The sequence below is a fragment of the Thermobia domestica genome, chromosome 10, assembly GCF_964235325.1.
Source record: "Thermobia domestica chromosome 10, izTheDome1.hap1.1, whole genome shotgun sequence".
NCBI lineage: Eukaryota > Metazoa > Arthropoda > Insecta > Zygentoma > Lepismatidae > Thermobia > Thermobia domestica.
The window spans coordinates 238,165,877-238,182,689 of NC_137463.1; the positions used below are offsets into that span (position 1 = coordinate 238,165,877).

The window sequence follows — 16,813 nt, forward strand, 5'->3', positions numbered from 1 at the left end:
TTATTATGCAGTTTTGACAGTTTGAACTTGCGACTGCTTGATCACTGACAGACAAATTGACCATTGCAAGTTGCGTGACAGATGGCAAAGACGTAATGGTTGAGAATATATCAAAGAACTGCAAACGATTTGTACAACCATTTGATGTGTTTGGATTCCGACCAATCAAAGATTATGGCAAGAGATTTGTACATAGTATGAACCTTCTTCGTCTGGATATGTTCCAACGAAACAATCAAATAAAGTTCGTGTCCATGCTAATGAATCAGTTCCGCTCACCGTGATACATTGGTTTGTTTCAGTTTGTGTTCCAGAAGACAGGATACCGAAAACATTATATATACGTTTTAAAACACCTGTCGAATTTGCTTTTCACTTTGGTTATGTGAATTGTTCCCTTGACGGATGCAAAGCAATTGCACATTTAAAATGTTCATGGTGCAACGAAGGTCTTCTGCCTGAGTCATTTCTTCATACAACAGAAGAACAGTGATCAATTTTCGTCTCTATCATTATTGTGAACAATACAATAACTAATTTTAACTAACAAACCTATTAGTTATTGCAAAACAGTCTTTCCTGTTACCTCCAAAAGATTTCAATTCGTATGTCAATATTCGTTCCTAATAATGTTGTATTTAACGCATTTAAATGCGCATATACTCATTTTTTCATATAAATTTCCAAATTGCATCTCTCAAACAGTTCTCAACCGTGCAGGAATTTTATTAGCTTGTTGTAATCAGCATGAATTGGTCCTTCAAATGGCATGCTTAGTTTCTCTGCAGGCGAGTGCTTTCTCCCGAATTCCCCTTGTTAGTCCTGAACCGGATATTAAACCTATGTGGGAGAATTAAACAATTCAGAGTCAGAATAATTAATCAGAGTAGCTTAAAGACTAAGGTCACTTTATCCTGTAATGGATATGAAAATGCAATATTCGGACCTCCTAGAAACAACTACAGAATTAAGAATTTCAACATACAATCAAGAAACTATACTCAATATTTTTCAATTTTGTTTTTATTCAGTAGTCAGTTTTATCAATTCCCTTCAAATCAAACTCGAACCAAAGACTTTCCTCCATATAAAATGGTTTAACTGTATAATCAAGCTTACTACTATGATGAAATGTTTGTTGAAATATTGAATCACGAAGAAATAATTAAAAAAAAAAGACTAATTTGGCCACACTGAATATAATAATAAAATTTTTTCCACTCCTTTGATGACTGTATTGTAAATACCTTGACTGAAGCTCACTTATTTCATTGTTCTACTGTTTTATACAACTATACACTAGTTCAAAGTAACACTGCCGAAGTAGAGAAACAAAAATAACACCGTCCATATTTGCCTTCTGTCCTTTCCTTTTTCCCTTTCATAAAAATGGCACAAAATGTCTCTACAAGTAAAGCTCTCCTGGAAAACATACAAAATATACATACAATTCCACGCTCATGCACAAAATATTCAGAAATCTTTTCATGGAAACCATTTCAAATCATGAAAATAAATGCCCTCCCCCCTTTTTCAACATATAATTACATTAGTATAACTTTTCTGCACAATTATGTTTCTTTGCACATGAGAAAGCATATGTTACAAAACAAATTTTACACAATATATTTTTCTTTCTTTCAATATATATTTATGTATATATTTATATGTATATATATATGCATTTCTTTTACATATACAATTCTTTATTTCTAATGCTGTATTGTCATATCAAAAGCAGGAGACGTTAGAGCACATGGCTATTTCATTTGTTCTCTTTTGTATTTATTTACTTTTTTTTAGTACGAAAAACTGTCCAATTTGCATTGTATTATATCTATACATATATATATGTCCTGCTTGTTCACAATGTTTGTGCATACGATTATAGATAAATACATTTCTTTAGACTTTTTTTATCACTTGTTTATCACAATAAATACCGTCAGTGTAGCATCTACTACAGAGACAATGTAGACAGATCAAACAACGGGCTTAGTTTAGGCAAATTATCGTACAGGAAGGAAAAATTTCATCCATTAACAAGGTTTCAATATCATTAACCAATCAGGCTATCTGAATGTCTTAATCATATACAGTAGAACAGTTCCAAGTTTCACTTAACACACATGTTCTGGAAAGGAAATATCTCAAAACACAAGACTTATTATTTCTCGCTTTCTGCACATGTCCCACCAAATTCTCATTCTATAATAGGCACAACGTAACGGTATCTTTCTGAAGTTAATACTTTAGCTAGAGAAATATTTTAAGATAATTTATTATTTAACGTTCCGAAGAAATAAATTTATATCTTGATTAAATGATTTTTGTATTAAAACCCATTTAGTACAGGAAGTGTGTTCAAAAAGTATCGAACCTTATTTTTTCCCCGAGTAAAACAATGAAGTGCGGTAGAATTTCTTCAGTGTAGATTTAGAGGGAACACTCATACACAGTCGTGATTCTTTTTCCCGCCCGCAGAAAGCGTTAGTGGCTGGCAATCAGGCAACGAGTAGTGAGCACTCGTCAGATTTCAGTTTTTCGCAAAATGACAGAAAACTTGAGCAGCGATGCTGCATCAGATTTTTGCCAAAATCTCAGCGATATCCAAGCGGAAATCATTCAATCTGATCGGTACATTCAATTTTGAACAAGAATTTGGGCATGAGGAAAGAGTCCGCGAAATATGATTCAGGCTTTCATCGCCCAATATAACATTCCTGTATGTCGTCAGGCTCTCTACTCACCCGACGTGGTCTCGTGTGACTTTTGGTTATTTCTCAAGCTAAAAATGCCACTAAAAGGGACTCGATTTGAGTCAAGAGAATATATCATGAGGAATGCCATGACACGGTCTCGCAGCATTCCAAAAACTGCGTTCCAGAAGTGTTTCCAACAATGGCCGGAGCGCTGGAGAAGTGTGTGCATCACCAAGGAGACTACTTTGAAGGAGAACAGTGTTTCGCATTTCCAAATCAATAAATGTATATTTAACAATCAAAGGTTCGCTAATTTTTTGAACACACTCCTACACTGTAAAATGTGGGCATTAAAATGTCTCCTTTATCAGTATACTAGCAGAAGTGCCCGGCTTCGCATGGGATAAATAATGTTTATGCTATAATTTGCTATAATGTTTATGACATATTATTTGAAAATAAAAACCTGAGTAGAATAAATAACGACAAGTAACTCCGACATACACGTTCTTCACTAAACTTACCGTTAAATATGATCGGGACTGATACCCAATGAGCTTAGCGACCCCGAAAACTATGGACTGGACACTAATGTCGGTCATTCTATTTTTCATTCCTTTTCATCCCTTATGGCAATGGGGGATAAACTTGGATTTCGCCAGTATCTGGAGTATCGTTATTCATCTCAGCGACCCCGAAAAATATGAATTTGACACTAATGTCGGTCGTTTTCCATTGTCTTACATGTCGCCCCCTTCCTACACCCTAGAGGTGAATTACCTCTACAATATTATTTTAAGTCATATGAGTATGTCAACTTGTTTTTAAAAATGAGTTTACATACACAGTTTCATCATCCTGAACATAATGAGTTCGTAAGATACTCTATTTTTGGCATACATTTTAAACCACTTCTTCCTCCTCCCTTAGGATACGCATTTAAAAAAAAATCCAAATAGACTACATATGAGGGATTAGATTTCTGGGTTTTCGGCATTTACGGTCATTTTATCCCACCACACACATATGAAGGATGACGTCCCTCGACGATCAACACTATCTGGGAAGGAAGATATGAATCATCGAGTAGGAAAGAAGCGGTGATCTGGGACCATTACGTTAAGTATCATCCCGGTATTTGGAGGCTGTAAATGATGAAAACCCAGGAGAAACATCAGTCGTGATGGCTGGTGTGAAAAAGTTGTTACACCTTTCCGACCGAATGTTCCTACCGGGATTCGAACCCGGGACCATTCGCACAAAGTTGGTTGGAAGAATGCCAAGCTAACTCTGTGGATTTATAAACCGGGATAAAAAAAAATCACTTTTATACATACGATGAAAGCAAACGTACCGCCATCTTTCGACTTAATAATAATAATAATAATAATAATAATAATAATAATAATAATAATAATAATAATAATAATAATAAATCGAAATATGATTTTACACAAAGAAATGTAAACAGTGAATTTGCGAACATTATTGGCTTCACATATCGTTGCTCGCAGTTTATGTATACAATTGATTAGACACTCAGTTGTCAAGATGGCAGCCATTCTTTCAGACTGCACCGTAGCTGAACAGTGAGGTGACACTTGACCTTTACTGTCGAAAGAAGTTAAAATAAATTGTATTATAGAATATGTGCACAATATGAAGACAATTTGTTATTTAAGAAAAGAAAAAAAGGTGTGACTATGGGGTGTCAACTATACAGAAATTGTAGTGCAAATATAAAATAAGTACGAGTATAAAGATGAGCACCGGCGCTGGAAGACTAGACGAAGCTGCAACACTAGAGTGCATCCTAGAGATGGCTACGCTAATGTTCCGTCTTTAACACGATTCTCTCTTTCAAAAAAAAAGTCCGTCCATTATTACACAAAGTACCCGTTTTGTTGCTCTTGGTATTATTATATACGCGTTTGTAAGCCCAATACTTCAGCTTTGGTTTAAATAGATGACTTATTTCATTAGCGGATTTCTATTTGGCTAGCTATTATTGCATCTAAAGATTTGTTTTCCGATCCAGTGGGCAACGTAAGGGGTTGAAAGAGTGAACGGAGGCTGTTTGAACTCTCTAAACATTAAAATACCATACACACGCGTACAGTGTAATCAGTGCTTCTCTTATGGAGGCTTCAATGGCAGTCACGCTTACATTATTTTTATTATTTCCACCTTATTATTATAATTACAGATTTGCCACTTACATATACGAATTTCTTATAGACATAACTCTTTGTTACAACGATACTTGTATTTTTAACGTTTTTATTAAATCTTGATTTGTATTTTATGGGAAAAATGTACTTTTAAATTATGCACAAGCTGCTCAAGAAAGGAAGAAGAAGAATATGAAAAAGAGAAATAGAACTAATTTCTTTTCCGTTGTTATGCGATAATATTTTGTTAAGATAGTGATTCGACGATGTGAGTTCTGTTGTTATAGCAAGGGAGAAAAAAAACAAAAAAGAAAAAAACAAAAAAAAAAAAAAAACGAAGGATCCATCTCGTGAAGACTGTATGTATAATTTTTAAAGAGTGTAAACGATTAACTTGTTTCGTACTGCAATAAAAGGTAATATCATAACACAGTGTGAAAATGGATTTTGATAAATTAGTAGCCTTAGTTATATAAAAAATATAAACTAAGGACCTTATATAAATTGGTGGTTTGCCGCCTCAGGATTTTAGGAGATTTGTGTGAAGCTAAGTAAACAATCTTCTAGATAATTAACTTTAGGATTAGATTTTAAGGCTACGTAGTGATAATAAAATTATCAAAACGGAATATACTTTACTAAGGAGTGGCAAAAAAATTTTCAGAAATATCAAAATGAGTCTTCCTGGTATGGAAAATGCATCTAAATCAAATGGTAACAGGGGGATGAACTCCCTTGACCTAGCAGACCTAATCAAACAGCAAATTGGACAACTGGGTGACCGAATGAATCAACAAATGGAACAAATGAATCAGCAGATGGGACAATTAAAGCAAGATCTTGGTGAACAAGTGAAACAATTCGACAGTAAAAATCAACACTTATCAGAACATATTAATCAGACAAATCGATGAATTGAACAAACTGACCTTAAAATGTAACAGATTATACGTAAATTTACCGAAGTGCAAAATTCCCTTGAAGTATTAGAAACTGTAGTTAATGATCTCACTACCCAAATAAATGAACCTGAACCTTCCACAGAAACTATGGAGAATACAGATCCTAAATTTGCATCAACGAAGAAATATGACAACATTGATTTAAATGTATGAATGAAATATGACATCAATGATTTAAATGTGTGAATGAAATGTGCTGAGTGTTCGCAAAAACATACTGTGGTATTGGAGAATTAGATTATCTCGACTTCTCTCTTCATACGAATGTTTTTGATTGTCTTACTAATGCTGCGTGTAACGAAGATTTTAGTTTGCAACAATATGCGAAAAGTTATGGTCATCTTCGTCTCGTGAATGCTATTGGTTGCTTGTATTCACAGTATATTCAACATGATATTAATTCTGGAGATGAAGTAATTGTAATAGAATCGTTTAATGATATGTACACGACATTGGTTCATGTAGCAGGAAGAAAGTTGATTCCAGTATTCGTGAAATTTAGAAAGAGAACGTGTGTTCCAACCAATGCTTGTAGTGATTGGTCGATTGAGTTGGAGCTGTTGAAATGTTCAATCCACGAAAAGACCAAAATGATAATAGTGAACAATCCGATGGTACTTTTACAGAACGTGATGCAATGCGTTGACTTCAATCATCTAGGTATGACATTTCAAAATTTTGAAAATCCATCAATGGTGCAATACAGTACTAACCTGAACCAAACTAACCTTAATCGAAGCCAAGTTCAAAGTATCCATGTGAGATTAAAGTGTGATTTCAATGTTAAATTCACGTATACCGGTAATGTAACCAAACCTAATCTTAGTAGCAACAGTAATAGTAATCGCACTACACTTAAGAAGCATGTACTCATTAGATCTAATTTCCATCGAATTGGATTTCGTAGAAATTCCATAGGTGGCACAAAATAAGAAACAAAGAACTATAGAAGTAAGTAACGTGCAAGAGTGTATTCTGGTTTATGACTTTCAATGCAATTTGAATGAATTCGTTGGTCATGTAACTTAAGTTAAAGTTACGGCGTCCGAGAAAACCGTATTCAATTTCATTTTTGTTATACTTCACTGTAAATACCGTTATGATTTTGTTTGATATTCGTACCTTATTTAAATTCTATGAAGATAATTTCATGAATCAACAAGTGGAACAATTCGTACATTGCTGATCTTGATAAGAAGTTGATTATCTTGTTTTGTTCTAAATATTGTCGGTATTTTAATTTTAATTTGTATTTTGTTGGAATTATCATATACACTATTTGATCCTTTCTTGTTTAAAAGAGCAATTATGTAAATGTCATAATGATATCCTTTTCACAATCTTCTTAGTTTTGCCCGATAAAATAACATAGATTTTGTCAATTTATAACCTGTATCAATGGCCTCAAAAGGACCTAAAATTAAATAACTTTTATCTGAATGTACCTCGTGTTGTCGACGTTGAAATGTATAAATATTTGAAATGAAATTAAGACAACTAAGATGAAATATGAAAATAATATTGATATAATTTGTAATTTTTGTATACACGACGGTCATTCGAAAACTTATGTACTTAGTAATAGTTAACGGTCCAGAATGTCTCTTTATTTTATTTTTTTAAAAAGATCCTACTGTTCAGGCGCCACATACAAGAATACTTGTATTTTTAACGTTTTTATTACATCTTTATTTTTATTTTATAGGCAAAATGTACTTTTAAATTATGCACAAGCTGCTCAAGAAAGGAAGAAGAAGAATATGAAAAAGAGAAATAGAACTAATTTCTTTTCTGTTGTTATGCGATAATATTCTGTTAAGATAGTGATTCGACGATGTGAGTTCTGTTGTTATAGCAACGAAAAAAAAAAGTTAAAAAAAAAGAAAGAAACGAAGAGTCCATCTCGTGAAGACTGTATGTGTAATTTTTAAAGAGTATAAACGATTAACTTGTTTCGTACTGCAATAACAGGTAATATCATAACACAGTGTGAAAATGGATTTTGATAAATTAGTAGCCTTAGTTATATTAAAAATATAAACTGAGGACCTTATATTGTGAGGTACAAGATTTTACCTGAAGAGTTATCAAACTACATCAAATTTTCATTTCTAACCTTTTTTCTTTCCGTTTGATGAAATTAGTGTCGTAAATAACTTCAGAATGGAAGGACAATTTGAGTAGTTTCAAATAAATTAAAAAGCATATAATTTTTGAACGATCCAGCCATACCACACTTATTCCCAAAATAAATTTTACCAGACGGAAAGAATTTTTGTCGCTGACTGTACGTTTCTCCATCCTACATATACTTCATGTTTTAAAGTCCTTACTTATAGAATTGGAGACATTTATGCTGTCATATGAGTCATTATGCATCGCTACATTTCGTCATTTGAAATTGTGGTGTACAAAAAGGTAACATTAAAAGGTAAAGAAAAGGTAAGGTCATTGTGACCCGATTATGATATAATTTACGCCTAAACAGGAACTTTCGTGTATCACACTTAATTTAAGCTAATATACTGACAGATGTTCAGTTGCCGAAGTGCAAGCGCAATTTCACGTATATACTAAAGAAAGACTATCAACTCCTCGCTGAAAGTAATGATGATGAACTGTTATGAAGTTTGTAGAACTCAAGTTTCTATGCACGGTTGTCGTTTGGATATTACCAAAAACAAGCAGATGCCGAAAAAAAAAGTAATAATTCAATCGCTTGGATGCCTTTACCAGATGTACTGAACCACTCATTTACAATTAGACGCTATGACGCCATAATTTTCTGCTCATATTCACAGTAAACCAGACGGAAAGACGAAGGATCAGACAAGGAACGTAAGTGGTGATACACATTGATGTTTTTACAGATACGCTAGCCTTCCCCGATGGTCTCTCGTTCAACTTTCAGTGGGAGTGCACAAAAAAATTAATTTCACAATCATTCACTTTCATTAATCATCAGTCTCTTTAGACTAACCGTGGGACACTAAACTAATTTTTTTTTTTACTACTACTACTAGATACCCTACTGTACCATTCTCAATCTCGTCCTCTCCCTTTCTTTGCTCTAATATCTCTTTATGGCATTTTTACTTCCGAGCGACGGTGGGACAGAAGAAAGAATGGTAATCATGCAAGAAATCGAATTCGAGATTTCAATGGATTTATACGTTTCTTGGTCCCTACATATCGAGTGATTTTTGAATGTCTGTCCGCCTGATAATTTGTCCCAATATAAACATATTCACTCACCTAGAAGTATGTGAATTCGTCCCAACATAAATATGTTCACTCACCTAGAGGTATCTTCAATTTTTTTTTTTAAGATTCTCTAGTGTGTAGGGAGAGGAGGGTCGAATTTTCTTCTTACCCCCAAAATAAGGGTAGTTTACTGAAGGATAAAAATCAAAAATTGAGATTTTCTCGAAAACGGCTCTAACGATTTTCTTTATATTTCATACATCAATACTTCAATAATAACTCTATACTGTGCTGTAAGTCATTTCTCTGGGAAAATCTAAAAGAGTAGTTTACTTTTGAATGAGTTCTTTTTGAGCGACTTTCTCAAAAACGACTCAGGCGATCTGTTCATATTTCGTAAATAAATATTTCATTACTAACCTCACAATACGACATAACTCATTTGTGCTTAAAAACCCGCAAGAGCTTCGCAAGTAAATTTTCGAACCGGAGGCAAATTTTCTCCATTAAACCTTCGTACCAGGAACGGTCATACTTCTTAACAAAATACTGAATGTAATTAACATGTAACATTTAAGATTCAATTTATGAAATAGCTTAATGTCACATATCTATTAATACATGGACAATCTACTAACTTTGAGAGCTTCTCGTGGCTATATGATTAGCATTTGGCGCGGGAGACCGGGGTTCGAGCCCACTTTAAGCAGTAGGTTCACGTCTCATATAGTCTCGCTGCTGAAAGAGACGCTAACTCAAAATGAACCAATGTCTATTAGTTTTGGAAAGTTAGGTATTCGTATTACACATACTGACACACACATGGTGCATTTTAGAAATCAATCGATATTCCTTTTACTTCAATCATGACGACAACCTTAATAATCAAATGCAATTGGAATGTACACCATCATACTTACAAAATGCAACTCAAAAAGCCTAAATATTTGTAAGACTGACTAGTTCGCAATACTTTCAATCAAAACCGACCACCTACAAAATAACGATTCACTTCAGGTGACGTAAATAAATCAACATGATCATCTGTTCGTTGTCTATGACCAAAACATTCAGACGCCCAGTTTGTCTATTGTTACAATTATATACAAGAGTTTTATTTAATTATGTATATATCTATATATATAAATATCCACTTCACATACATAATTCTCGGTATTGATTTCACAAATTCTTTCTTTCAATTTTTGATTCTGACTTTTTTTTTTTTTTTTACTTAAATCGTACGTCATGTTACTTGCAGTCTAGGACATCACTTAACTACACAACAGTCGGAAAAAGCTATCGTCGATATGCACAGTTTCTTTGCTTGTGTACAACAAGCAGTAGTTCACAACGATAAACCTCTTTTATTATAATAACTTTGCATCAAAAGATAATTGTAAATCTCACTGTATATCTATATATACGTTTTATATATATATATTTATATATGTACACACGATATAGAACCTTTAGATCGGGTCTATAGAAACATAAGGGAGGGAAGAAATATATACGTATGGTGATGGTTACTTAATCATTAAGAATTCTCAGTTGTTCCAACTGAACTTCTAATGACACTCGCTCCTTCTGTATTTCGGCTAATTCTTCATTCAGCTCCTGACATAGCCTGGTGAGGCGAGCGTTATGCTCCTGCAGTTGTCGAACGTTTTGCTGCACAGCATGTCGCTGATCTTGTGTCCTGTAAGCAAAAATAAATCAGAAAATCATATCTCGTTTTGGAGGATAGGATTCAACATTACTGTTACCGAATTAGCTATATCATCTTACAGTTAGACCATATTCTTAATACAGTCCGTAGTGAACTTATTGCCCTGTTTAAATTAAGTTGCTCGATTTTCTAAGATGAATACTCTACTTGAAAATATAGTTACCCATCACTTGGCATCTTTTTGAAGCTAATGTTAATATTGCCATACTATGATTACTGAATGTTATTTCCATTGTATTTTTAGTATAAAATCACTTGAGGATGCTCCAAGAGCATTGCCAGAACGAACTTTAAAAGAGTTACTTTTTCTTATTAGCTTCTACAGGATTTATACCAATGTTTTATGTACTTTATGATTATACTCATTACACAATTCTTGTAATATATAGGGTGACCTAAAAGCAGGTATACAGTACCGTACTGATAAGCTCATTGCATTTTATATCATTTCTTATTGTTATCCATCAGGTAGACTTAGTTTCTTTATTATTCGTTCTTAATGTCTTTTTACTTACATCTGAAGCTTGGAAAAGTCGTACCAAATAAACCCATAAACTAGAAATGTTATACTTGATCAATCCAGGGGTGTATACCTACTTTTCGGCCATCCTATATATATCCAATAATCATTTCCTTGAGTACTAAATTTTTTCCACATGTTTTGATTAAGATTTCTGTTAAAACGTTCTACGATATATTGTTTTACGAAGACATGCCAAAATTGAAAAATTCGCAAAATATCATCTCTCTATGACTTATGGTTCCCGAGATATGGTTTCTAAAATCTCCCGAAATCCGAACGTTTTTGGTCAATATCTCGAGAACGATAAAGAATGACCCAAAAAAATCCATCACTTCTTTGAGATAGTTTTTGATGTTCTATAGCATGGAGGGTTCAAAACTGAAAAAACTGCACATAACAGACGCACACAGACATAGAAGATTCAGTAACGAACATTTTAAATTCTTTGATAATATATATATATATATATAGGGGATAGACAAAAATCTAAAAAACACTTCATACAGGACACGTAAGTTTGGCCCTCCACTGTACAACACGTGTTGCGATTGCCGATCGTTTTTTGTTTTTAATGTGTCATGTGGACCTTTTGCGTCAGCAGTAACCAGTTCACCTGTGAGTGTAGTGGCGTGAAAGTGGTGCGGTAAAATGGGCGACCTGACAGACTTCCAAAGAGGCATGATCGTTGGTGTCCGTCTGGTTGGAGCTTCAGTGGCAACAGTGGCGAACATTGTGGAGTATCGAAAGGCACTGTGTCCAATGTCACGAGGGCATACTCAATTCATGGGCAAACGTCTGCAAAGCACAACAGTGGTCGAAAGATAATCCTGTCAGATAGGGACCGGAGGACATTAAAACGGATTGTAGCAGCTAAAAAGACCACCACTGCAATGAAAAATACGTCTAAACTCAATTCCGGCCTACAGAACCCGGTTTAATCGAAAACAGTGGGACGGGAACTTCATAAAGTGAAAATTCATGGCAGGGCCGCTATCGCCAAACCCCTGGTCACAGCAGTAAATGCGAAGAGGCGTATCCAGTGGTGCAAGGACCACAAGGTGTGGACTCATGAGCAATGGAAACACGTAATGTGGTCCGATGAATCGACCTTCACCTTGTTTCCAACAACCGGTCGTGTTTGCGTATGGAGAACACCGTCGCAGGCCTATGATACAGACTGCCTGCTCCCAACTGTAAAGCATGGGGGTGGTTCTGTTACAGTATGGGTAGTGATATCGTGGTTTTCTGCAGGTCCCATTATAGTCCTGCATGGAATGATAAATGCTAAGGCGTATGAGGCCATTTGGGGGGACCAGGTTCTACCCATGTCCCAACTATTGTTCCCTGATGGTGATGACATCTACCAAGATGATTTGGCACCCTGTCATGCTGCAAAAACGATGAAATCATGGTTTGAGGAGCATGACCAGGAGCTATCACACTTCCCGTGTGTCCCACAATCACCAGATCTGAACATCATTGAACCATTGTGGTCTGAGTTAGAAAGGCGTATTCGGTCTCATTACCCTCCACCAGCATCCCTTAAGGAACTGGAGCATGTTTTAGAGGAACAATGACACAAAATTCCACACACCACGATTTAGAAGCTGTATACGTCCATTCCACGTCGGATCCAAGCTGTTTTGGACGCAAAAGGAGGCTCCACACTATACTAGGTATGATTTTCACCCTTTTTGTCATAACTTTTCTTACATTGCGCAATTTTTCTTCTGTCCTCTAATATTTTATTGTTATACTGTTGTAGTAATGCTGTGAAAGTGTGATCTTAATTCTTTCATTTTTCTTCCTTCTGTTGCAGATATATCATGGCTGCTCCATTAGAAGTTTGCACCAAAGTGGAACAACGAGTAGTGATCCGATTCCTCTGGTCGGAGGGTGTCAAAGGGTCAGACATTCATCGCAGACTATCATCGCAATATGGGAGAAGTGCACTATCACGTAAAACTGTGGTTTTGTGGCTCGAGAAGTTTAAAAGTGGTCCAACAAGTGTAACGCATGAAGAGGGAGCAGGACGGCCATCAACCTCCATTACAGATGACAACATTCAGCAAGCTCGAGAGATGGTTCTGGCGAATAGGCAAATCACTATTGATGAGGTAGCAGCTGCTTTGAACATCAGTCATGGCTCTGCTCATCAAATCATCCACAACGAGCTCGGTTTTCATAAAGTCTGTGCACGGTGGGTACCAAGAAAGCTTATTGCAGAGCACAAGCTCACTCGTGTTAGGCTTTGAAATTTGAGTTATTGGAACACCCTCCCTACAGCCCAGACCTAGCTCCATCTGACGTTCACTTGGTTGGGCCACTCAAGGATGCTTTGCGTGGTCGCCGATTTGCCTCAGATTTAGACGTGCAAAATGCGATGCAAAAGTGGCTTCATGACCAGCCGAAAACCTTTTATTTGGAAGGAATACGTAATCTCGTTGACCTTTGGGCCAAGTGCTTTGATAAGGAGGGAGATTACGTAGAAAAATGATATGCATTGTATAGCCCTAGCTTCATGTAAATAAACTGTAGAATGAAAAGTGTAGATAATTTTTGACTTGCCCTCGTATTTTTAAATAATTCTTCACGAATTGAACTATTCATTAGAAAATCAAACTGAATCTATATTTAATTCTGAATCCTTCTGTATGATGAAATAAGTACGAATACGAATATTTTCTTACGTCTTTTAACGGAAACACTTCATCGCTGAATTATCATCTTTGGTATCCCTTTATCGCATCGCCCTACTATAAGCATGTTTTAAGCCTAGTTCATATACCTAATTGTTGTTCTACCTTTTTGGCATTTAAGATAATTTTATATACCCATAAGAAAACGTTTATCAGAACATTTAATTTGAGCCTACAGGAATATAAAAGTTTTTTACTAGACTTCCAAACTATGCTATGCATAAGAATCGGAAGTCTTACAGAACGATTTTGTCTGTCCGTCTGACAACAGGTCACAAACGGAAAGAGATATCGAGATGCGTTTTCTGCAATCGATTCAGTGTCCCAATAATAGGTTCCATATTCTTCATTAACCTTTTACGAGTGGGTGCTGATAAAGATTGAGCCTTACCAAGAAAAAATTGAGCTAGGAAGTTGAGATAGCAGGGTATATAGGGCAGGATCTGTATAGACGATGCTGCAAAATGCAATGTTCTATGATATTAACATCCTTTTCTTTTTCATTTCAGAAGTGAACATGACGGCACCTCCACAAGCTTCAGTCCAGAGGAACATAGGACCGTCATGAAGTTTCTTACGTCTTCCTCTAAGAGAAAGGTGGGACGCAGATCTACGATGAAATGAAACAAACTTTGGGAGACCGTGACGCATCACATGCAACTGTCAAACGCTGGATGGCAAACTTCATTTGATGGCCATTTTGATGCTGAAAGTGCGAAACCCAGTGGCAGGCCTGTTTCTGTGTGTTTCCGAAAATGTGCAAGGCATCCGGAACATGATAATGGAAGATCGTCGAGTATCAGCCAAAAGGATTTCTACATGTTTGGGCATATCACGTGAAAAAGTTGGCACCATTATTCATAATGATCTGGATATGAGGAAGGTTGCAACCAAATGGATCCTCAAACTTCTGACGAAGGAACAAAAGCAGGAAAGACTGAGAACTCTGCGGACAGTTTTGGAACATTTTGCAAAAAGTTTTTTTTTTTTTTTTTTTTTTTTTTTAAATAATAATAAGAAACTCGTAACTAGTGATGAGATGTGGATCTATTGTTATGATCCCGAGACCAAACAGTCTAAAGAATGGAGGCACAGTTCTCCCCGGCCGAAGAAGTGCCATGTGCAGAGGTCTGTACAGAAACAAATGGCAACAATCTTTTGGGATAAGGATGGAGTTCTGCTGGTGGACTATGTTCCAGTGGGTGCAACCATTAATGCAGGATATTACTGTGGTCTCTTGAGGAAGTTGCGCGAAAACATCAAGGACAAACGTCATAGTAAGCTCTTCAAAGGTGTTCTGCTGTTGCGTGACAATGCCTCCTCATACACGGCATCTGAAACACAGGACACATTGGCCGCCCTAGGCTTTCAAGTGTTACCCCATCCCCCTTATTCGCCTAACCTAGCTCTATCTGATTATCATCTGTTCTTGAATCTCAAAAAACATCTCAAAGGTCACCGTTTTAAGTGTTCAAGCGGCAACTGATGCTATAGATGAATGGTTACAGCAGCAGACAAAAGAGTTCTATTTACAAGGACTTAAAAAGTTGCAGGTCAGATGTCGCAAATGCATTGACTTACTAGCAGGGTTGTTGGAATTTTCCCCAGCCCAAAATTTTTTTTTTTTTTTGCGTGGTGGTAAAACCTACAATAAAACCCAAAAACGCTCACCTCATAAACATACTTCAAAACTTGGATTGAAATGATATGACAATAATTACTTTCTTTAATCGTACTTCATAGTGTATACCTAGTTTCAAAATATGTATTTACCACCAGAACAGAATATCACTGAAAACAAAAAAGGTTTGGGAATCATTCATAATGAATTTTGTTTGCGCTCGATCAAATTCGCTGTTAACACTGTTCAACTGTAATCTATTATATAAAAATGAAAAAAAAAAAATCTTGTTTGTGCGCACAACACAAGAAAACGGTTAAACCGTTTGGCATGAATGTTTGGATGCAGTTATCACGTACCTCAACCTAGGTTTTTAATTAGGTTACTTTAATTAAAATTCGTGATCTATGAAGCGAGCGGAGGGTCAAAAATCTATGAGAAAATCTTAGTATCTCACGATTCTGTCAAGTTAGGAAGATGACATTTCTTATGTACACTTAGCATTAAAAGTAAGTGGACCCGTGTTCCAGTGTTTTTGAGAGTTTCCATTTTAAGTGGGGAAGGGGAGCATTTTCTATAATTGGAAAGCGATGTTGCCTGTTGTTTCTGACGTATCACACGGGGAAACGGTTAAGCAGTTTGAAATGAATTTTGAACATGCACTACTTAGTACCTACCTTGAGCTGGGATTTTTATATTACTTTGATTGAAGGGCGCATCCTAGGAGAAGGATCAAAAGAAATTCATAATTCATGTTAAGAAAGAAAAAAAAAAAAAAAAAAAAAAAACTATATCAGGAGCCCGGAAGATGAAACTCGGTAAATAAACTCGTCATTAAAAGTAAGTGAACACGTTTTAAGAGGAGGGGGCGATTTTCCATAATTCCTTTGTTTCCATTGAAAGTGATGTTGCTGGTTGTTTGTGATCGCACCACGGAAAACGGTTGAACAGTTTGAAATCAATTTTGGGGCATAGTTCATTATTTATTTATTGTGTTACTTTGATTAAAGGACACATTGTAATGGGAGTAAAAAGGGTTCACCATTTCAGCCAAAACTACAGTATCTCGTGAGCAGGACAAGTTCGGAAGATGAAATTCGGTATATAAACACCTCATTAAAAATGAGAGACACGTCACATCCTGTTTTTGAAAATTTCAATTTTAAGGGAAGAAAGAGGGTGTTTTCTACAATATTCTG

The 16,813-nt window shown here is 35.7% G+C and overlaps 1 protein-coding gene across 2 annotated transcripts in view; it reads right to left on the reverse strand.

Moving 5' to 3' along the window:
* Positions 1 to 1,005: 1,005 nt before the first annotated feature.
* Reps (RALBP1 associated Eps domain containing) overlaps positions 1,006 to 16,813 on the reverse strand; it is an 81,684-nt gene continuing 65,876 nt past the window's right edge. For both annotated transcript variants that reach the window (XM_081729388.1, XM_081729389.1), the window contains exon 14: positions 1,006 to 10,741. In XM_081729388.1, coding sequence (XP_081585514.1) covers positions 10,573 to 10,741 — 169 coding nt within the window. In that variant the 3' untranslated portion in view covers positions 1,006 to 10,572. The remainder of the gene's footprint in view (positions 10,742 to 16,813) is intronic.